Source organism: Phyllobates terribilis, unplaced genomic scaffold, assembly GCF_046119375.1.
Source record: "Phyllobates terribilis strain yellow unplaced genomic scaffold, ASM4611937v1 Scaffold_1__5_contigs__length_1240528914, whole genome shotgun sequence".
In the NCBI taxonomy this organism is placed as follows: Eukaryota; Metazoa; Chordata; class Amphibia; order Anura; family Dendrobatidae; genus Phyllobates; species Phyllobates terribilis.
In genome coordinates this window covers 483,350,006-483,374,673 of record NW_027362761.1, presented here as the reverse complement: position 1 = coordinate 483,374,673, position 24,668 = coordinate 483,350,006, and the positions used below count along the sequence as shown (strand labels likewise).

The window sequence follows — 24,668 nt, the reverse complement described above, 5'->3', positions numbered from 1 at the left end:
TAAAGACACAAGCACCATGTACACAGAGCCTAACTTTAATTACCTGCTACTTTCAATCTTGATTTCCCATTGATATTTTGCTAAATTTGTCACCTAGATGGACTCCTTTGGCTTGCGCCTTGTAATGGCTGGCTGTGATGCACCGCGTGAAGATGAGTGAAATGTTCCTTTTTGTACCTGATCATTGGTATTCTGATCGCTGTCTTCTTCTGCTGATCTGGTTCATGTTAATTGATTGCAGTGCTCGATATGCTGCATTGCAAGACTCGGCCTTTGCGGTATATGTGCATGACCTGTTTCGTTTATTCCGAAAATTCCTTATTACAGTTTCAGCTGGAAGGTCTCCCTGCTAAAAGGATGTTTAAAGTAGTCTTGCTGCTTTGCTAACCTCAGCCCTCTTAATTATTTCACACATTGCTAGACCTTCATAACTGGGAAAGTCCTTAAAGGGAACCTGCCAGGCAATTGGGCAGCATGAATCAATGCCTATCTGCAGGATCGCAGCCAGGTACATGTATATCACTCTCTGAAACACTCCGGCATTTCAGAGAAAAGTCCTGGTTATGAGACCTCCTTTGATCACTCAGATTGCATGTAACATGGGTGCTGCTTGGGGAGCCGCTGCGCCCTGCTCCTGTATGAGCATGCCCACAAAGCGGTGTATCTGCTCATAAAGGTTCCTGCCCTGTCACTTGTTGCATCTGTGCACTTAGCCCACCGGATACCTCCAGAACCTTTCCTGACATACACTGTAATGTTACCGTAGGACCCTGTTCACCAGTCGGAGAACAAATGCATGTTCTTTCAGCCTCGGTCCAGCAAGTTCGGGTCTGCATACTGTTTGTTTCATTGTATAGGGGAGTGCAGCAGACTGTGCTTTTCTCTGCAGAAGGTACCGTTTTTATTCACATTCTGTCTCCTACAAGGCAGTGTGCTTGCTTTGAAAACTCAATAATTGTCAACTTTTGGCTAGTTCTTTCATTTCCTTTTTGGGCTATACAATGAAATTGAACGCTAATTACAGGAATACACCATTAGCACTTAACTACTTGACAGACACCAATTGCTAGGACAGGGATGTTTTGATTTTCATTTATATGGAGCAGGTGTTGAGCTTGCACAGTGCGTCTCCATTCTCTATGGGACCGCTGGATAAATGCATAAAAATGTTCCCACTTTTTCTGACTTTTATGCCAGTCCTGGTCAAGTTTGCCAACTTTTTGAAAATTAGGCTGAGTTTAGTAACCAATGGGCATGGCGAAGTGCAGCGAAAAAATTCATCATAATTTGCGCCAAAAATAGTGTTCATCCAGTGGCCTATGGTGGCTGAAAATGCACGCCTTCTAATGAATTTGGCACATTTTTCGTAAAGACTGGTGTACAAAATGGCAGTCTTTATAATTTGGGGGCCCATGTGTTTGAGGGTCTTTTACTGCCAAGTTTCAACATTAAAGGGAACCTGTCACGTTGTACATGTAGTCTGATCCGTGGACAGCACGGTATAGAGAAGGAGATGCTGACCAGAGTGATATATAGGCTTAAGGGAAACGCTTCAGTATAACTTGTATTTAATCCTTGAAATTCCTGGTATTTGTGAGCATGTGAGTCCTGTGGGCGGTCCTACTAGTGATTGACAGATTTCTCTGCAGACTGTCAGTGACTGAGCAGGACCGCCCACTGGACTCATATGCATATAAACACTAGGGATTTTAATGAATAGATATAAGTTTTACTGAAACTTTTTCCCACAAAAACGTATATCAGGAGGAACATGTATCAGTTCCTCTTGCTCTATGACATCCGGCCTGCAGATCAGATGCCACTTTTAACATGACGGGTTCTCTTTAATTATGGATGGTTGATGGGAGCCTCAGCAGGGAAATAATTTGAGCGCTGCATATTCTAGAAGCACCTTTCTAACATGGTAGGTTGTCAGGAGCGTCAAAGTGATGGTATCAAGACAACAAGTAAGTTATCATGTCCTTGGATTAAAATCCTTTCTAGTGGTCGCCTAATGATTTTCCGGTTCCAGTCCTTATTTTTTTGGTTGCTGTTAGAAATGTCCTTCAGTTGTTGTCATTGTGGTGAACGTCTGTGTGTATTGGCTTCATTATCATGGCCATCGATTGAAATTTCCAGATAGGTGCTATGACTGTGAGACTAAAGTTTGTAGACTGGGCCAAGGCATTTCGATAGATGTGAAGTTCCCTGACTTCAGGGCTGTGGAGTCGGTAAACCAAACCTCCGACTCCACCTTCGACTCTTCAATTTCCATGACACCGACTCCGACTCCTCAATTTCCATGACATGAATCAGACTCCACGACTCCCTCATACATGGCTCATGTTTAAGTGATAAATTTACTGTAGCACAGATTCATCTCAGCTAAAAGTCTAGACCCTTAGATCAGGAATAGGACAGACATTTATAGGACATTTCATAACTTTCCCAAATTCTTATGAAAAAAATATTCCCCACAAACTGCATTGAATTACTGTACCCAATTTATTATATATTTTATGAGTTGGTGTCGGTCCATTTTATTCCGACTCCATCAAAATGGACACCGACAGCCCTGCCTGACTTAGGCAGTATTCTGCAACATTTCCTGCTTTTATATTTTTTAAAAACCTGAAATCTTTCTGAGCACGTATAAGTATGGAGGGTGCAGGTTCGTGCCCATGGCCAGTTCATATAGTGCAACTATAGTTGAACGCTTGCCTTGCACTCCCTTCACCAGCCTGGACCGAAGCCCAAAAAGTAGAAGCAATGAAAGAGGATCTTGGCTAGTGATATTAAATTTTTTTAAAAAAAAGCTAACAAACTTAAAAAAAAGAAAAAAAAACAAAGTCTATTGCTATTATATTGGCATAACATACCGTTATCTAATAAAGTCCTACTGTAGGTTGAGGCAACCCATTTGTGTCTATTTGTAAGCATTTTATTTTTTTCTTGTTGCTTTTAAAATGAAGCAAATTAGCTGTAAGAGCTGTCAACCGTTTTGTTTCTACAACTCCTGTGCAGACTGCATCTCCATGGTAACAGACAACAAACAGTAGTCCTGCAATCAGTCTCTTCTCTATGTGTTCTCCACGTCTGACTGACCAATCAGATGTCTGTTCACTGCAGGTATGGGACTGGAAGACTGCAGGATTACCATGTCGGTTACCATGGAGATGCAATGTCTGCATAGGAGCTGTAGAAGCAAAACGACTGAATTTTAAATATGTTCTATTGAGAATTTGCCTGGTTTTTAACTTTGGATGTCTTAAGAGAACAAGAACAATTTAGTGGCAAAATTGTTGCAGGGCAACCCTTAAAAGTGTTTTCATCGTAAAACTGGCGCAGAACAATAGTGTACCGCTCCACAAAAATTTTGCGACTTTTGGTGTTTTCACACCATTTTCAACATCTACACAAAAAAATACTAGGGCGGGAAGGGACGTGGCTATGCCCACCCATCACATTCTTTAATAGTGACAGCGTTTCTTATGCCAGAAATCTTACTTCAGTCCCTGACTAGAGTCGTAATTCTGGCGAGGCTCAGGACACTAATAAAGTGCTCTGAATTAATTTAGTGGCACGCGCCTCTTAGTAAATTTCGCGCAGCTTATTACTGATGACCGTCATGACGTCATGAAGACTGGTTACAGGCCCCAGTATTAATGAATCTGGGGCCTATCTGTCTAAGCATCTGGCTATAAAATGAAGTGCCGAAGCAAAAAAGGGTAATTGGTTGGGTTAATTTACACTGTGTGCAGAATTATTAGGCAAATGAGTATTTTGATCACATGATACTTTTTATACATGTTGTCCTACTCCAAGCTGCATAGGCTTGAGAGCCAACTATCAATTAAGTAAATCTGGTGATGTGCATTTCTGTAATGAGGAAGGGTGTTGACTAATGACATCAACACCCTATATAAGGTGTGCTTAATTATTAGGCAACTTCCTTTCCTTTGGCAAAATGGGTCAGAAGAGAGATTTGACGGGCTCTGAAAAGTCCAAAATTGTGAGATGTCTTGCAGAGGGACGCAGCATTCTTGAAATTTCCAAACTTTTGAAGCGTGATCACCGAACAATCAAGCGTTTCATGGCAAATAGCTAACAGGGTCGCAAGAAGCGTGTTGGCCAAAAAAGGCGCAAAATAACTGCCCATGAATTGAGGAAAATCAAGCGTGAAGCTGCCAAGATGTCATTCGCCACCAGTTTTGCCATATTTCAGATCTGCAACGTTACTGGAGCATCAAAAAGCACAAGGTGTACGATACTCAGGGACATGGCCAAGGTAAGGAAGGCTGAAAAACGACCACCTTTGAATAAGAAACATAAGATAAAATGTCAAGAAAGGGCCAAGAAATATCTTAAGACTGATTTTTCAAAGGTTTTATGGACTGATGAAATGAGAGTGACTCTTGATGGGCCAGATGGATTGGCCAGAAGCTGGATCAGTGAAGGGCAGAGAGCTCCACTCCGACTCAGACGCCAGCAAGGTGGATGTGGGGTACTGGTATGGGCTGGTATCATCAAAGATGAACTTGTGGGACCTTTTCGGGTTGAGGATGGAGTGAAGCTCAACTCCCAGACCTACTGCCAGTTTCTGGAAGACAACTTCTTCAAGCAGTGGTACAGGAAGAAGTCGGTATCGTTCAAGAAAAACATGATTTTCATGCAGGACAATGCTCCATCACATGCATCCAACTACTCCACAGCGTGGCTGGCCAGTAAAGGTCTAAAAGAAGAAAAAATAATGACATGGCCCCCTTGTTCGCCTGATCTAAACCCCATAGAGAACCTGCAGTCCATCATAAAATGTGAGATCTACAGGGAGGGAAAACAGTACACCTCTCGGAACAGTGTCTGGGAGGCTGTGGTGGCTGCTGCACGCAATGTTGATCGAAAACAGATCAAGCAACTGACAGAATCTATGCATGGAAGGCTGTTGAGTGTCATCATAAAGAAAGGTGGCTATATTGATCACTAATTTTTTGGGTTTTTGTTTTTGCATGTCAGAAATGTTTATTTCTAAATTTTGTGCACTGATATTGGTTTACCTGGTGAAAATATACAAGTGAGATGGGATTATATTTGGTTTTTATTAAGTTGCCTAATAATTCGGCACAGTAATAGTTACCTGCACAAACAGATATCCTCCTAAGATAGCCAAATAAAAAAAAAAAAACACTCCAACTTCCAAAAATATTAAGCTTGGATATTTATGAATCTTTTGGGTTGATTGAGACCATAGTTGTTGATCAATAATAAAAAAAAATCCTCTAAAATACAACTTGCCTAATAATTCTGCACACAGTGTAAATTTTTGGGGATTTTTATTTCTTTATTCTAGATATATCTTTTTTTTAGAAGAATAAAAAGTCGAAAGTTATGCTGTAAATATGGCATGCACCACAATCTACAACTTTTTATTGATACATTCCACTATGTCTTTTCTATGGTATATCTTTTCTTTCTGAATACCTGTTTAGGAGCCCCCCTGCGTATTGCCACTGACGTAAAGTGTATTTTATGGTGAGAGGCGGGGTGGGGGGGCTCGTCTGCACTGGTAACTGCAAGCCTGTGATTGTGAGCGGAGAATAATTGCTCTCGGATTGTGTTTGCATAACCCTGTGCTTGCACCTGTTACTTGTGAATGAAATGAGGGTATTTCGATGCATTCATGCATGTTATGACTCCCCATGGATTGTAGAGTAATGGATTTACTGATTCTGGTCCTAGGCGTTGGTCATCTGTTTCAATATTAACAATAGAAGAGGAGGGAACTGACAAATGAATGTTTATTCAAGTCTTTTTTTAGATGGGTCCTTAAAATGCCATATCCCCAGTGTAGGATTTAGTGCGGGGGGTTGATTTGCTTGCATTGGAATGGCTGCGGTAAAGATGGAGATGCTGCAGAACAGCGAGCGTAAGAACCAAAGGTCGAGTTCTTGCTACAAACTATTGTAAGACTGGAATTAAACGTCCAATTATTGTTTGTTTGATTTTTTTTATACAGTTTTCTGAGCTGATAACAGGAGGGGATTCCAAATGGAGAAGTATCGGGTTTTTCACATGCTCCCTTTTTGGATGCACTTCTATTTTTGCTTCAAAATCTCCACCAAAGACTACATGTATGATTCATATTACCAATAATGTCCAAATAATTACATTTATGGCACTTCATATAAGTATGATTAAACTTGATTTCTGGCTATAAATATATTCAGTGCCTACAAGTAGTATTCAACCCCCTGCAGATTTAGCTGGTTTGATAAGATGCAAATAAGTTAGAGCCTTCAAACTGCAAACGAGAGTAGGTTTTATGAACAGAAGCATAAATCTTACAAACCAAAAAGTTATGTTGCTCAGTTGAATTTTATTACATTTTAAACATAAAAGTGTGGGTCAATTATTATACAACCCCTATGTTTAATATTTTGTGGAATAACCCTTGTTTGCAATTACAGCTAATAATTGTCTTTTATAAGACCTGATCAGGCCGGCACAGGTCTGTGGAGTTATCTTGGCCCACTCCTCCATGCAGATCTTCTCCAAGTTATCTAGGTTCTTTGGGTGTCTCATGTGGACTTTATTCTTGAGCTCCTTCCACAAGTTTTCAATTGGGTTAAGGTCAGGAGACTGACTAGGCCACTCCAACACCTTGACTTTTTCCCTCTTGAACCAGGCCTTGGTTTTCTTGGCTGTGTGCTTTGGGTCGTTGTCTTGTTGGAAGATGAAATTACGACCCATCTTAAGATCCTTGATGGAGGAGCGGAGGTTCTTGGCCAAAATCTCCAGGTAGGCCGTGCTATCCATCTTCCCATGGATGCGGACCAGATGGCCAGGCCCCTTGGCAGAGAAACAGCCCCACAGCATGATGCTGCCACCACCATGCTTGACTGTAGGGATGGTATTCTTGGGGTCGTATGCAGTGCCATCCAGTCTCCAAATGTCACGTGTGTGGTTGGCACCAAAGATCTCGATCTTGGTCTCATCAGACCATAGAACCTTGAACCAGTCTGTCTCAGAGTCCTCCAAGTGATCATGAGCAAACTGTAGACGAGCCTTGACATGACACTTTGAAAGTAAAGGTACCTTACGGGCTCGTCTGGAACGGAGACCATTGCGATGGAGTACGTTACTTATGGTATTGACTGAAACCAATGTCCCCACTGCCATGAGATCTTCCCGGAGCTCCTTCCTTGTTGTCCTTGGGTTAGCCTTAACTCTTCGGACAAGCCTGGCCTCGGCACGGGAGGACACTTTCAAAGGCTGTCCTGGCCGTGGAAGGCTAACAGTAGTTCCATAAGCCTTCCACTTACGGATGATGCTCCCAACAGTGGAGACAGGTAGGCCCAACTCCTTGGAAAGGGTTTTGTACCCCTTGCCAGCCTTGTGACCCTCCACGATCTTGTCTCTGATGGCCTTGGAATGCTCCTTTGTCTTTCCCATGTTGACCATGTCTGAGTGCTGTTCACAAGTTTGGGGAGGGTCTTAAATAGTCAGAAAAGGCTGGCAAAAGAGATCTTTAATCCACACATGTGAAGCTCATTATTCTTGGTGCCTGAACTACTTCTTAATACTTTAGGGGGACCAAACAGAATTCTTGTGGTTTGAGGGGTTGAATAATAAATGACACTCTGAATTAACTTTTAACGTTTTAAAAAAAAAAAAAAAAAAAAAAAACAAAATTTGCTGCAGTGCATTTCCCACTTCCAGGCTGATCTACAGTACAAATGTCACAATGCCAAGTTAATTCCGCATGTGTCAACCAGCTAAATCTGCAGGGGGTTGAATACTACTTGTAGGCACTGTATATATATATATATGTATGTATATATATATGTATGTATATATATATGTATGTATATATATAATATATATATATATTACAGACCAAGAGTTTGGACACACCTTCTCATTTAAAGATTTTTCTGTATTTTCATGACCATGAAAATTGTACATTCACACTGAAGGCATCAAAACTATGAATTAACACGTGTGGAATTATATACTTAACAAAAAAGTGTGAAACAACTGAAAATATGTCTTATATTCTAGGTTCTTCAAAGTAGCCACCTTTTGCTTTGATGACTGCTTTGCACACTCTTGGAATTCTCTTGATGAGCTTTAAGAGGTAGTCACCGGAAATGGTTTTAACTTCACAAGTGTGCCCTGTCAGGTTTAATAAGTGGGATTTCTTGCCTTATAAATGGGGTTGGGACCATCAGTTGTGTTGTGCAGAAGTCAGGTGGATACACAGCTGATAGTCCTACTGAATAGACTGTTAGAATTTGTATTATGGCAAGAAAAAAGCAGCTAAGTAAAGAAAAACGAGTGGCCATCATTACTTTAAGAAATGAAGGTCAGTCAGTCCGAAAAATTGGGAAAACTTTGAAAGTGTCCCCAAGTGCAGTTGCAAAAACCATCAAGCGCTACAAAGAAACTGGCTCACATGAGGACCGCCCCAGGAAAGGAAGACCAAGAGTCACCTCTGCTTCTGAGGATAAGTTTATCCGAGTCACCAGCCTTAGAAATCGCAGGTTAACAGCAGCTCAGATTAGAGACCAGGTCAATGCCACACAGAGTTCTAGCAGCAGACACATCTCTACAACAACTGTTAAGAGGAGACATTGTGCAGCAGGCCTTCATGGTAAAATAGCTGCTAGGAAACCACTGCTAAGGACAGGCAACAAGCAGAAGAGACTTGTTTGGGCTAAAGAACACAAGGAATGGACATTAGACCAGTGGAAATCTGTGCTTTGGTCTGATGAGCCCAAATTTGAGATCTTTGGTTCCAACCACCGTGTCTTTGTGCGACGCAGAAAAGGTGAACGGATGGACTCTACATGCCTGGTTCCCACCGTGAAGCATGGAGGAGCAGGTGTGATGGTGTGGGGGTGCTTTGCTGGTGACACTGTTGGGGATTTATTCAAAATTGAAGGCATACTGAACCAGCATGGCTACCACAGCGTCTTGCAGCGGCATGCTATTCCATCCGGTTTGCTTTTAGTTGGACCATCATTTATTTTTCCACAGGACAATGACCCCAAACACACCTCCAGACTGTGTAAGGGCTATTTGACCAAGAGGGAGAGTGATGGGGTGCTACGCCAGATGACCTGGCCTCCACAGTCACCAGACCTGAACCCAATCGAGATGGTTTGGGGTGAGCTGGACCGCAGAGTGAAGGCAAGAGGGCCAACAAGTGCTAAGCATCTCTGGGAACTCCTTCAAGATTGTTGGAAGACCATTTCCGGTGACTACCTCTTGAAGCTCATCAAGAGAATGCCAAGAGTGTGCAAAGCGGTCATCAAAGCAAAAGGTGGCTACTTTGAAGAACCTGGAATATAAGACATATTTTCAGCTGTTTCACACGTTTTTGTTAAGTATATAATTCCAAATGTGTTAATTCATAGTTTTGATGCCTTCAGTGTGAATGTACAATTTTCATAGTCAAAAAAAAAAACAGAAAAATCTTTAAATGAGGTGTGTCCAAACTTTTGGTCTGTACTGTGTGTGTATATATATCTATATCTATATATATATATATATCAGATGGGACAATGCTGGTGCTGTTGATAGTTGTGCCCATCAGGCAGGCATCGTGGCAGCTTGTACCCTGTGGCCCCTGCAGGCCTGTACTCTGCACAGGTCACTAAAGAGGTCGGTACTTGCTTTCAGGTGTCACAATGGAGCCGTTCATATCAGGGATTGCTAGTTATGCAATTCCCTAGTACAGAGGGAATGTGACAGGAGGGGGCGCAGAGATGAAGGCAGGCGGCAGAGGAGGAGGGGGTGATCCGCTTGACATGTCCCAGGTTGGTACCGGCCAGATCACAGCGCCGCTCCCGCCGATGGCGCAGGGGGATTTGCACTCGCTCGCTATCCGCCCACTGCTGCGAGGCTCGGGCCCAGCTCAGCGCCCAGAGCGGAGGCCGTGGCCTGCACCTCTCCGTGCAGCCTCCCTCTCTCTCCTTCCCTCCCTCTCCCTCCCCCGCTTGTTGTTGCACAGTTGTAAATAAGACTCATCTGCCGGAGAAGAAGCCGCAGCAGCGGTGCCGGAGAAGAAGCCGCAGCAGCGGTGCCGGAGAGCAGAGGCAGCCGCCCACGGGGGACACGAAAGGAGCAGAAGCAGCGGCTGGGGCGAATGAAGAGGGAGAAGGGTTTATGAATGAGATGTCACTAAGGGGGGAAGAATGCCAGGCGGCCGGGGAGAGTCAGCCTGGGACTGAGCTCATAACACCCCCCTCTCGCTGTTGCTTTTGTGTCCAACAGCTGGTATTTAAAAACATAGTGGGTATATAAAAACATGCGTGTATTCAAATGCAACGTTGTTAAAATTTCAAAGCAATCGGTGAAGAACTTTCTGAGATTTAAGATTTTGAACAAACAAATATTTACATTTTTATTTATATAGATAGTCCAATAAAGGGCAAAAGATAATACAAGATCGAAATGTATATGTATAATTAAGTCATGTGACTACCCTATACAATGGACTAATATTATTGGCAGCTTATATAGCTATTTCCTAACCAAAAAATATGATAATATATTTACAAAAAGATGACATGATTATATAACCTAAATCCAGCAACAAATGTGAAGTATTCAGTGACACAAATTGTAGTTCCCCTGCAATAAATAATATCTAACACATGGGTTACCTGATAAGGATGTAACAGTCAAGAAATGGAGTCAGGTGTAGCGTCTCTTCACTCTGACGCGCGTTTCGCCAAGCTTCTTCCGGGACGTATGTTTCAGAGTATGTGCACACGGCGTCATATTCAGGCAGATTCCGCCTGAAAAAGCACCGCAAAAGCATCTTATAGAATGAATATAGTGCACAGCAATGTCAAAACTGCATTGCTGTGCACATATTCTGTCTTATGTCACTTCTTTTACAGTTTCAGGGTTCAGAAACCCTGAAGTGATTGACATGCTCTCTCTGTGGGCGGCATCCGGTAGGAAGCCAACCATTGTCTATACTAGACAGTATAGTGTGAAAGATGCCATCAGCAAAGACGCCAGCGATGCTGCCTCAGGAAAACGACCACAGGTGTCTTCCTGGAAAGGCTTTGCTTGGGATAACTTGGAGGCTGCACTGCTGTCAAAAAGACACCATGTGCTCATAGCCCTGTGTTTGCAGTACACTAAGAAGTGACTAAATGTAAGCGAGAGGGAATAAAAAATATCACTGTGTCAAAGATGAACACTAAGATTGCATTCATACTCGGTGAACGTGCATGGCCGGGGACCTCAGCGGGCCTGATCCCATGTGGTCCTTGAACTCCTCATTGAGCTGTTTGACCCACAAAATCGTGCAATCTTTGCAATTGGATTTGCTAGTAAAACAACTGTTTCCTGCAAAATTAAGTGATTCTACATCAAGCAGTTCAACAAAGCAGGTCCGCAGCGGTTTTAGGTTGTGAGCACAACTGTGTGAACACAGCCTTATAAATTATTTCATTAGGTAGCAAAATCAATAAACGCAATGGATGGCGACCCATAAACGTAGTTACCCATTTATTTGTCTACGGATCGAACAGCACATCCAGACGCTTTTATTAATGAGGCTAAACACATTCTATTAAAGTTGGCAAACCTATTAGACAATGGCAGATCGGAGAAAGGAGGATCGGGCAGTGGGATATCAACATACCTAATCCTTTTACTCTTACAGCAGCTGAATGATCTGTCCCCATCCGTAGGTAGCTGGTGGCTGAAGGAGCGTTTGGAGGAATGCTCGGTGCCCATCAGTAGTAGTTTATAGCTAAAGAACACTAATCATATAAAGGCATTATTTGTAAAATACATATTGCTACACTGTATGAAGGCTTTAGGATCACTGACCTCTATGACATGCCAGAAATTAGATTTGCACGGCTTGTCTGCCGGATCGTCACTTGGAAGGGATGAAAATCACTGTACATCGGATTTACTGTGGATTTGTGTTACAGATTCCACAAGTGTTTACTAGTGAATGAACCTTATCTGTGCCTTTTAGATAAAATGCTCGTGAAAATGAGAGAACGCTGTGAATGTTTTCATCCTTAGTATGTTCAGCCTTTGGCAGATTTTCACAGATTTCCTATACGTTGGTTTTATAAGGGTCAGGGTGATATCCGTGACCAAAGTCGCATGAAGAATTTGTTGCAGATTTGTGACCAGATCTGGTGTAAACTTTTTGCAATGTGTGAACATGGTCTTACCGCAACCTGTCTATTAACAGCTTACAGTTTAATAAATAATGTGCTGGACGTCAAATAATAAAGCACTATAATAAGTGGCGCAGGCGGCAGATTTCTCCAGAGCGTTCAGATCCAATATACTTCACCCTGTCCGTAGCTGTGATATTATTACACTGAGCAGGGTTTAGGGGTCTTTCTAGTCGCCTCGAGCGCGGTTTCCTAGCAGACGATACACAAGGTAATTTGGAGGAGAACTGGTAGCTGTAATAATATGGTAAATGTTCTGGAAAGCGAGTTCATTCAGATGGAAGAAATCTCCCTGACAGGAGGCGCTGGGAGATCCCTGCTGGAGGCTGCAGCATCTGGATGTCTCTATTGCAGGCTTATCGCTTTCTTGCTGCACTATGGAGACTGCGCAATTCATTCTTTCATTGTGAATATCTATTACTGTAACACCTCGGGTCTGGCAGCGACATGCCAGGGACTTGGCATTAGAATAGGCCAGACGTAACCGCACACTGATGAGGGATTGGTGCTGTCATTATGCACCAGAGGCCCAACAAGCGCTAGGTACAATTACGTTGCAGATTTGCTTCTTTTTACAATATTGGCTTCTGCTTCACTTTGCATTGCAAACGAGAGCCAAGAGCTCCAGCTACACATAATGAGGAGCTAATTCGGGAGTCCCTGGAACACTCATGCTTACAATACTGAGCGGAGTGCAATGACATCCACTTACAACAGACATTTCCCTAATAACCTCACAGCAGCAAAAGCCCAAAACAACACTGTAATGTGACACATGAGAAGTGCCTGAGAGCAAAAATACGCAGTGCTCTCCGATTTACAGATCAGTCTTGCTGGCACAGTAGGGCGGGATGCAAACCGACCATCAAAGAGAGATGGCCATTAAAGGGAAACTGTCAGCAGGTTTTTGCTACTTCATCTGACAGCAACATAATGTAGGAAAAGAAGAGACTTCTGAATCCAACGATGTATCACTTAGTATTTACTGCGTGGTTAGATGTAGCAGTGCTCAGAAAGCTAACACTGCCCACACCTCATCTTCATGTGTACATTGTATATTGATAGTGAGCTGCTAATCATTGCTGGGAGCATGGTTGGACCAGAAGGCACAGGAGCTGTAGTCCGTGCAGTGATAATCTGCTGATAAAACACTTATTGTATGGAAATAACAGCACACAGCCTAATAAGTGACACAACACTGAAATCAGGGTCTCAGCCCTTACATCATGCTGTCCTCAGATTACCAGGGGTTGGACCAGATGACCCAGGAGGTCCCTTCCAACTCTACCATTCTATGATACATAATAAAATTCTGCTGACAGATTCACTTTAATGTTTGTCAAAACACTTTGACCAATAGGACTTTGTGATACTTGTGCACTTTTTTTTTCTTTTTCATAGATTAACATTGCAATAAAGACGATGTGAAGTTTTGAGAAGCGCTGACGCTCGTTTTTTGTATCTCTTTACTATTTACAATAGGCATATATTCTGTTTATCCTGTTGTAAAAAAGCTTATAGAACTGCATGTGATGTAAAACCAGGTAAAGCAGATTGATAGATCTGGTACTTTGCGCACACACGAATAATATACACCCTCCTTCATATGTCGTGATCTCTAATTGTTTTTCAGTTTATGTTGATAAGTTTAATCTCATTTATTATTATTGTTATTATTAGTGATTTGTACCGGTATTACAATCTTGTGGCCTTAATTATAGGTTTCGTCATAGTCCTAACTGTTGGTATCTGAGGAACTGGACGATACATGGGTGGATTAGGAAATGTCTGCAGTATGGGGCTTCAGACAAAGCCTTGTATACTTTGAAAAATAAGGTAAGGCTTGTTTCCCCTAGGTCCCTTCTCATTGCCTTGAAAAGAAAAAAATCATTTATGGCATGCTTTGAGACTTGCCAATAAAGTCCAGACCACATAACTTTATGGCCAATAGTCACATTTAAATACATGATATTCTAAAATAAAAACTTATTTCTGTATCAGTTTTTCAAACTGGACCATGTAGAAGTCTTCTTAAACTGGATTTATCTCCAGATTTTGCAAGAAAAACTGTATACTTTGTTAGATAGATATCTTAGATCTGAGGAGACTGGGGAATTGACTTTGAAAATCCATATCAGAGTGACTATATAATCCTGATATCAAAGGGAACCTGACAGTAGGTTTTGCACATAGGAGTTTTTTTGAGTGCTTTATCAGTCCCAACATGTTGTATCAGTGATATACAGCAGTCCCCGAATGGTCTGCAGGGAGGGAGGACTCAACGTTGTTTTTAATCACACACAAGTACAGTATAGGTATAGAACTGTTAAGAGTCTGACAAAGTTCTCCTGATAATTCCTATTGTAAATCCAGATGTGAGGTTCCCTTTAAGATGAGCATGTTATGAGTCCAACTATAGAGAGAGAGCTCATGAGTCAATATGTATTCAGTCCCCACTCACCCACCTGACTGACAGCTACAGCTTGTACTGAGCAGTGTGAGCTCTCAGCAGCAGCAGGAGGACACTGAGGGGCTGTCAACTTTCATAAAGGGTTATACAGCCATTCTGATATGCATCATCAAAGTGTGTGTATAGCAGCCTCATAAGGTCTAAGCACCAAAAGAGTTCTAAAGTAATCTGAATCCCCCATCCTATTTCTTTCGTAATTCTAGAGTTAATATTCTGACCCTCCCTCATGCTTTACGCTGCAGCTATGGGTACCAAGATTACTGCCTTAGGAAGTCGTGTGCTGCTGCTAAGTCCTTACTTGTGTGCTAATTTCAGAAAGTGCAATAATTTTCTGCCTCTTTTATAGGTTCAGTATGGCATTTTTCCTGATGACTTCACATTTAACTTATTAATTGATACATTCATAAAGAATGAAAATTGGGAAGGTACGATGTGCGTCTTTATGCCCATCTTTTTTACCATGTCTTATTTTTCATGTGTCTCTGTCCATCACTGTAATACATACTACAAGCGTTTGTGAGGTTTTCTCTTAGTATTAGGCTTTTCTTTTATTGACTAAGCATGCTTTATTATTATTATAAAGACATTGTGATCTCGGCAATTTATGGCCTATACATTTATTTTTCCTATTGATTTTCCTGTTTGACCTGCTTGGTTTTTGGGGCTTGGGTTATAGTTATATCATTCACTTTACCACACAATGTACTGAAAATGTTCTAAGTGGGGTGATTCTCTGCCGCTGCTCTTGGCGTATTTTATGGTCTGCAGCGCTGACGTCTTGTCGACAACGCTGCAGCCAGTCAAGTGAGTTCAGCAGCTCTGCCTGGCTCGTGCCATCAACTTTGGATAGAGCTGCTGAGACCAGTTATTGGCTGCAGCGAGGTCGACATAACATCAGCACTGCAGACAATAACAGATTTCGGGAAAAGCAGAGGAGACTCAGCGCCGAACGGGCGGAAGGTGAGAAAAACACACTTTGGATTATTTTTTAGAGCAAACTACACCTGGGGACAGAGGTTTTCTGAAACCAGAGAACCCTTTTATGGAAAGCTTGTATGTAATGGTCACAATTTGGAAGATGTGAACGGCTGTGAGAAAGTACCGTCCTTTTATAGTATGTGACTTATGGATCACATTAGAGCTTTTATACCCTGTGGTTTTCTCCCCACGTTGCATCTTTCAGGAGCCGTTTCGGTGGTGGCTGAGATAATGCTGCAGGAGAGTTTTGATTGCGTCTCCACACAGCTTCTCTCTCTCTATGCTTTGCACAAGTATCTGTCTGGAAATCCACAATTAACGGTAACATTATATATTTTTTTTATGTGGAATCGTTTTGTATTTAATGTAATTTGCATCTTTCAGATTTTTCTTTGCTTTTTGCTGTTTGACGGCACTCCCAGCCATCCAGCTGTGTGCCCACCTGACGCGCGCCCTATGCACAGTAGTGGAGCTGTGCTGCAGAATCAGGGGAGGTTTCAAGAGGCTGGACTCTAGCCAATCATAAAGTGATGGCATGTCCTTGTAGAGTTGTGTAAAATGGGAATAACCCTATAAATTGTAGCTTAGTTGAAAAGCAAAATCTAAGGAATTATGTAACGATATATATTTATTTATATTATATATATATAATCTCTCACACTTTTCTGAAGCTGTAAGATGCTGAATTTTTTACACACGCAAATCTGCAGCTCTTTGTTGATGCCATCTAAGGTGGGTTGGGGAGAGCGCGGCCTGACCTGTGCTCACTTAAGTTTAATCAAAGACATTACTTATTTTTAATAAAGGGAATTTAATTTTGTGCCAGAGCCATGAGAAGAATAACACACATTGTTTGACATCAAAATGTAGTTTTTTGCCTATTTAGTGGGAACAAGAAAGAAATGTTGGCGCTTCGCTGGTGCTGGCAGGCTTGTATCAGGAGAACACAGTTGGGCTCAGTTCTCAGCTGTATGGATACACACTGTTGGGTAAGGATCATCTCCCATGATTAACAATCATGTATCTTACTTATTAATGGTCATGGCTACCTATAGAGTTAAAGGGACTCTCTTGTTTTAATAAATTATTTTAAATGTATTATGACATTCTGGGGCCATTTGTGGAGCTCCTCATTTAGGGTTCTCATCCATTGGCCAATGGAAAAAGTGGTTTCAAAGAGCATCTTTCTTTCCAGAGGAACCAACACAACAATGGCAGCCTATGGATTTCAATAGAAAAATGTGTAATGCTTCATTTTTCCTGGTGGAGCACTGCAGGGAGAATTAACCTTTGCAATTGGATCACCAACAGTGTAATCTGTTGCTGACCTCAAGTAGCAAAAATGAAATTTCCCACCAGGACCAATAAAGCATTACACATTTCCTACTGAATCCGGTGCTAATTTATGTAGAGGGACAACCTATTAGTTTTTTGGGAGGGATCTTTCTAGCAAAAAGACATTAAGGTGAACAACTACTTAAAGTCGTAGGCTGTTATTTGTAGTAAAGGAGCAGGAAAACCGACAACAAGAGTCCATGGTAGATGTGAATATTAAAATACAACTTTATTGATCAAGAATATAAAAATATAGAAGGGTGGGAAAAATAACCAAATAGAAAAAGCAGACACAATTCCAAGTGACAGTTATATAGATAAATATTAATTTATACCGGTATCTGGCATAATTAGGTACAATAATAAGAGATAAAAATGATAATGCATGTGTGAATCAAAGTGTGTAATAAAAATCTTAATAAATATATATAGAACTCATAATAAAGTGCAAATGTGCATAGATCAATAGAAAAACCTAAATGCTAGAATCAGGTAGAACAGCCAAGGGATAACAATAAATCAGGCAAGAAATAGAAGTATAGATATGTGGTTGTGAGCAGCCTTGTATAGATGGTAAAGTGCAAGTGCATTGGTGCCTGAGGTACATATAGTTACTATTTACAAGACATGTAAGGAACAGTAATTGATATGTAGTTATCATAGGTCTATGCCAATAATCAAATGCTGTGTCCAAAATCATATCATGGGACAATATCTGTGTGAGAGGGTCAGTGGTAGTCTGTCACTCTAATGTATCCACCCCGACGTGCGTTTGGGTATCTGCCTTCATCAGGGGTGTTATTTGTAGTGTGGCGACCACCAAAGGGAAATTCTGTTTTCTGTTAACAATCGCCAACTCCTTAATGACTAGCATATATTGTTTTTACAGCCGTCATTCTTGGCTTTTTGCAGCACTATGCTCTCTAAAGTCCTGGTGTCCCGATGATTATTTAAAGGGACTTTGTCAGCACAGAATAACTGTTCAAACCATGTACGGGTGCTCGGTGCACCCTGAGGCTGCGTGCCCACGTTGCGTATTACAAGCGTATATGCTGCAGAATTTCCACAGCGTAAACTCTTGTAAAACGCATGTATATCCGCACCCCATGGTCCCCAATGGCATTCCGCAATGTCAATGCCCATGCTGCGGATTTTTCCGCAGCGTATATGCTGCGGTCAAAAATCTTCAGCATGTTCATTAATTTTGCGTTTCCGCATGCGGATGGTACCCAAGTCTGGAGGAGAGGAGACTCTCCTCCAGACCTGGGTACCAAAGAACCTGTAAAAAAAAGAATAAAATAAAGTTTATACTTATCTTCTGATGTTTTCCCTCCGTCGCGTTGTTGTGTGAAGGACCTGCCACGTCATTGAGTCATGTGACCCATCACATGACTCAATGACGTCACCGAAGGTCCTGCACACAACAGCGTGAGCCGCTCAAGACTCCGGACGGGGCAGAGAATGCATCGGAAGGTGAGTATAAACTTTATTTTTTTATTTTTTACCATTCTGATTCTTTTTTTTAACTATTACTTGGTCACACTATATAAATCCATGCCGGTTGCATGGATTTATATAGTGTGAACAAGTTGTCAAACACTTTTCCAAGTGATGCTTAAATCACTTGGAGAAGTGCTTGATAACCCGCATGCGGAAATGCATGCAAAGACGCCTCACAAACGCTTCTACCTGGCGGGAAAACCGCATGTAAAATCCGCATGCAATTTTCCCGCCAGGGAGAAGTGTAAAAAATATGCGTCAGTTCCGCAACGTGGGCACATAGTCTGAACGATTAAGTGCACCTTCCCACCTACTTTTTTTCCTTCTTCTCTGCCTCTATAAAGCCAGAATTGTCAGTCAAAGAAGAGAGGGGTGGAAATAAAGGGAAAACAAGTGGGTGGGAAGGTGCACTAAACTGTTTGGCCACACAAAGGGTGCACCAAGCGCCTCTGCTTGATTTGAACAGTCAATCTGTGCTGACAAACTTCCTTTAACTCCTTAGATCAGGGGTCCCCAACTTGTGGCTTGTGGCTATCTGCCAGCTTTGGTGCATTTGATCTCCAGATGGTGACTTTCTGAGTAGCTCCGAACAGAAGAGCTCATACAGGGTGGGGGGAGCTGGAGATAGAATGATACTACCAGTCAGAAGGATGCTGGGTGCAATGGTGTGGTAAGTACGCTTGATGTAAGAAAACTGAATAGGGGGAAGTATCCTGTCTGTAAGAGAAAGGGGCGCAAGGTCATGATGTGCTTTTTGTGTGGAAGCTTTGGCTGTCTTTATACCAGGTTCTCAACATCACTACTGTTGGGGCAGGGGCACTTAATGTGGCTCTCGCTGTAAGAAAGGTTGAGGACCCCTGCCTTGGATGTTGCAGTCAAAAATGACCATGACATCATGGCCTGAGAAGAACTCCTCCAAGGACTCTTATGGGGGCCATAGCAGTTGCCGCAAATAATTTTTCATTATTATTTTTGGGGGATTTTTGAATCGTTCATTGTAGAAATCTACATATTTGCTACTGTCAGAATCATAATGACCTGTATAAATGGCCGAATAATGCTAAAACAGAAAAATAATAGCGGAAATGCTGTTTTTTTTTCTGTCCTAAATTAGTATCAACATTAACCCATCCCACAGAAAAAAAAAAAAAAAAACAAGCCTTCATTGGGCTAGATTTGTGAAAAAGTAAAAAAATAAAATACAAAGTTATGGCAGGTTGCTATACGCACCTCTGCTACTTTTCATAGAAAATGACTGCCAAAGTGTTCTGTATATATGAAGGCAGGACAGATTTCTTCCTGCTAACAATCCCTTATACCTGTGGACCTCGTACAGTCAGTGATTTCTGCGTCTGATGTGATCACGTCGTGTCTCACTGACCGTCTCTGATCTCTGCCTCATATACTGTCATGTCTCCTGCCATCCCACAAAATCTAATAGCACGTTTGTCCAATAAAGCCTGGGGGCCCAGTGTGCCACCAAAGGCTAAATCTATTATATTGGGACAGTCGCGTCTGCGAACTTTGCCGTCGATCTTTTGCCCTCCGAGCCACAGATGCCATTTTGAAATTGGGAAAATACAGTAAGCTTATCTCATTCCAGGAATACATGGATTTTATTGCTGCTTGTTCTCTAAACACCGGGATTGTGTTGCCAGAGGGGGAAAATATCATGTGCGAGGGACAAATGAAGGTGATAATTGCTCTAGAGACGTTTATCCTGGAAGTCCTATAATGCGCGCTGCAGCAGCTGCTCTTTCTGAAGATAAAGATTATCCCCCCTCAAGATGGCTGTTTATTTAGGATTAAGGCCCAGCGGTGAAGGTTCACCATGCTGCTCTTGGCAAATGTATATAATTATATTGGATTTTGTTTGTGAGCAAAACCCCCAAAAAAAGAGAAAATGGAACATTTTAATTGTCTCGAGAAAGGAAATGGTGGGGAAACGAATTTCAGAATTTCTCCTTATGGGAAGGAGGATTCCGATAATCTCAGAAGTATTTTAAATACAGTATTGTACTTAAACCACTGGAGCCGCAGCTGCCGGGAAAGGTTTATTGCTGATCCACAGCCAGGTTATCAAATACAGGCCTCTTACTTGGCATCTCCGCCAAAATTGTGGTGAGGAAATTCCACTCTAAAATGTGAAAATCTAACTTGATTCCTCAAATGTGCATGGACCAGTTTATATGGATATTCTGTTGTGTTTAGGAAAAGTCGAAATTTCCAAAGGTCTACAAGCAGTCTACAGCCAGATGCCCCTGATGTGGAAACCGGGTTATTTTCAAAGAGCCTTGGATGTTATGGAGAAGGTGTCTCAGCTGCCTGGAGAATGCAAGATATGCAAGGATACTGTGAGTGTGCAGCGTGATTCACAAGTATTATTCCCAGTACTGGCATCTTGCTTCCTTTTCATCTTTGGCACTGGTACCAAGATGATTTGCTTACAATAATGGTGCTCATTGCAAGCTCACTGCATTGGGTGCTTGCCCATTAGAAACAATATAGTAGGAGGATGCACCACTGCAGCAAGGCGCGTCCAAACCAAACAAAGCAACCTGAGCCTGCCTTCATTCATTAATTCATTCATTCTTTCTTTCATTCATTCATTCTTTCATTCATTTATTCATTCTTTCAGTTATTCTCACTATATATATACTTTACTCACTTATATAGCGCCATTAATTCCACTGCGCTTTACCGACATCATCATCATTGTCCCCATTGGTGCTCACAATGTAAATTCCCTATCAATATGGCTTTGAATTGTTGGAGGAAAACCTGGAGGAAGCCCACACAAACACGGGGAGAACATACAAACTCCTTGCAGATTTGGTCCTTGGTGGAGTTTGAACACAGGACCCCAGTGCAGCAAGGCTTCTCTGCTAACCACTAAGCCACTGTATTGCTAACCACTGAATCCCTGAGCTGCGAATAAAAAAGGAAATAGCCTTGGCCCTTTCCTTATTAGCTTGAAATGAAATGCTGTGGACTGGGCAAAACAAGTTGTAGCTGAAAATAATACTTTTCCAACCTTTGACTTGTGATAACATTACAGGTTTTGGAATCTTCTCTCAAATTGCCACTCCTATGTCTTTTACAAAGGAATTGCAATGAATGAATTCCTGATCAGGGGGCTGTACAGCAGGTGCTCTGTGTCCACCGTTCTGATGGCATAAATGAATCTTACACCACATGTTCTTTAATGGTGAAAAATATTTTAAATACAGTATGTCCATTTTGACATTTAGTTGGAAAGTTGCACTAAGATTCAGAATGCATTATGGACATGTTCATCCCAGTAATACATGCTGGGTGTGAGGTCTGTGTGTCTAAGATGCTGCTGTCTTCACTAGATCTCTTGTACCAACACAGCTTCATTCCTGGAGTGATTTCCCTTTCTACAGCTCTTTAAATGTCATGTGTTTTCCTACTTATCTAGAGACTGAGTGAGCTGCCCTCTAATCTTCTATGATCTACTATGGACACCCTCCTTTTCCCTGCCAGGAGCAGAGCACTGAGAGAGATTTTTGTCAGATTTTGTAGACCAGCTAGTTAGATGAAGAATTCTGCAATGGCAAAATGGTAGGATAATTTTAGACTATTTATACAGTTGGTTAGTTTTGTCTTATGAGTCAATTGAAACAATAACAGAAAAAACAACAACATAAAGGCAAAGGAGTAAATAGCCTTTAGGATTTGTACATCTGTAGGATTTACGGGAATCTTTGATTCATCTGATCAGCCTCCTACTAGTGATGAGCAAGCGTGCTCATTTAACCCTTTAGCCGAGCATGATCAGGTGCTTATCGAGTATCTTCAGCGTGCTCGTATATAATGTTCGAGTCCCTGTGTCTGCATGATTTACATCTGTAAGACAGCCTCAACACATGTGAGGATTCCCTAACTAACAAGCAATCCCTGCATGTGTTCAGCTGTAAATCATGCAGACGCAGGGACTCGAACATAATTTACGAGCACGCCCAAGATACTTGATAAGCACCCGAGCATGCTCGGTGAAAGGGTTAAACGAGCACTGTCGCTCATCACTACCTCCTACTATTGGTCTGGTACGTGAAATTGACTCCAGCTGGTCAAGCATGTGATCATTGTAGGAAACCCAATTTTTTTTACATTTTTTTTTTCATTAAAATAATAATAATAAAAAAAACAGAACAGCTTTACAAATAAAATGAAGTTTTGTGTCTACAGCGCCTATACAAAGTTATGTGCCTCCATGGTAACTGACATGGTAACCGACTACAAACTGGCTAGTAATAGAGGACCGATGGAATGGAGGATTGAATTGTTTGTTTGAAAGAGAGAGTGGACATATTTAATAAAGATTAATTCACCCCCCCCCCTGTTTAGATGCATTAGAGCAATAGAGAAATTGGTTGTATGTAGCATTTAAATGGAGTATGCTAAGGAAACAGAGCAGCTCACTAAAATCTATTCTCTAATATTTAAGTGGGAAGTCTGGGGCAGACATACATGTGTGTATATATATATATATATATATATATATATATATATATATATATATATATATATATATATATATGTATATAAGAAAATAATCCATTCATGTTGTTTAATATCCAGATCAGCTGAATTTTGTCAGGTACGGTGGAAAGCGATACACGTATCCAAGGTTATCTGTTGTTTGACCTCGGCTAATTGGCAGACACAGGGCAGGGGGTCTTGTGAGCTGGGCATTAGAATGGCATTACTAATGTCACTCGTCACATCACTCATTCTATTTACAGTATATTAAGACAAATTCCTGGGGGTCCAAGTCCTCCATATACACACGACCCTTCACTATCAGCTGCTTTCAGTCGCTCTAATGCCTTAGATCTGATTTCCGGCCTTGCTCTTAATAAGTCCCTCTGGACATTCGGGCAGTCAGACTCTTATCTTGTCCTGAACTTATTAACTATTACAGCCATTAAGCCTAGAGAAAGCCTTTCTGTCTACACAGCGTTTCTTCTATTGCCTATAGATCTTGTATCCTGTGTTTTTCTGTGACAGGCAATGGATATTTCTATCTCACAACAAAAAATACCATTTGTTAAACTAAGAAGTGATCAGAGACATTTTCTGGTTTGGTTTTTGGAATGTGATTACTGGAGACTTGCAGCCATCAGCAATAGCGTTTTATAAATCTTGGGTGTTTATTGATTTTTGTTTAAGTAAACGTAATAAAATGTAAAAAAAAACCTTCCCCCACCACCTTTATTACCCAATTCTCTCACAAGATACATGGAAAATCATTATACTATACAAGCACCAGCAGGATCATTGAGGTAAGAGACAGTTGTCATATAAGTATGTGACAGTTGTCCACCCTCCACTCATGCGGGTGATTTTTTTTCATTTACTTCACAGCAGGCAACCCCACAGTTCTTAAGTAAATGGTACAGATACGTCCAAGAGCATCACAAGAAGCCCAGACCAATCCTCATCAGGCAATGTCTGACCCATCAATCCTGGGAGCCTGTCATGTTTCACACTTGGACTCCATGTTTCTTTTTCGCTCTGTTCCACCCTCCTAGATCAATAGCCATGTTGACTAATTCTGAAATTGTCGGTATACAGTGTGATGGACAGTGCTTTGCCATATACAACATGTGGGCCACAGCAGCCTGTCCCCAAATCCTCCACATATCCCATGACACACATGAAGGTTACCTCTTTGCTTACTATGTCTAGCTTCCCATTCCAAGAGGTCTCTAAGTTCAGACACGGAGCTTACACTCAGGACGCAGCGGACGCTGTCCTATATCCAATAATAATGTTGGCGTTTTGTACACCCTTAGTATTAAATATAAGAGTGGTAAATTATGAACCTCATCCAAATATAACATTATCTAATTTCCTGCCACTGCCCTCCCCTATAGGGCCAATATTGGCTTTAGTCCCACTTTTCTCTTTTTTTGTCAATACCAGATGGAGAATTGATGTATATAGAGTGGAAATGTCACCGGCTGTGCTGCTTGTATTAGCTGTGGATTGTATGATCATTCATGGGCACAGACCCCCGTATACTCAGTGACGGCATAGGTGCAGGAGCTTATAGAATAGTCTGTGGGGTATCGTGTACTCCTCCTGCAGACGGACAGTATAGGTGTCAGCCTGTGAATGCTGCTTTGCCTACACCCCTC

The 24,668-nt window shown here is 41.7% G+C and overlaps 1 protein-coding gene across 2 annotated transcripts in view; it reads left to right on the top strand.

The window, feature by feature from the left end:
• MRPS27 (mitochondrial ribosomal protein S27) overlaps positions 1-24,668 on the top strand; it is a 103,737-nt gene that overhangs the window by 59,112 nt on the left and 19,957 nt on the right. For both annotated transcript variants that reach the window (XM_073679608.1, XM_073679616.1), the window contains 5 exons: positions 13,940-14,054; positions 15,035-15,113; positions 15,872-15,987; positions 16,553-16,655; positions 20,713-20,855. In XM_073679608.1, coding sequence (XP_073535709.1) covers positions 13,940-14,054; positions 15,035-15,113; positions 15,872-15,987; positions 16,553-16,655; positions 20,713-20,855 — 556 coding nt within the window. The remainder of the gene's footprint in view (positions 1-13,939; positions 14,055-15,034; positions 15,114-15,871; positions 15,988-16,552; positions 16,656-20,712; positions 20,856-24,668) is intronic.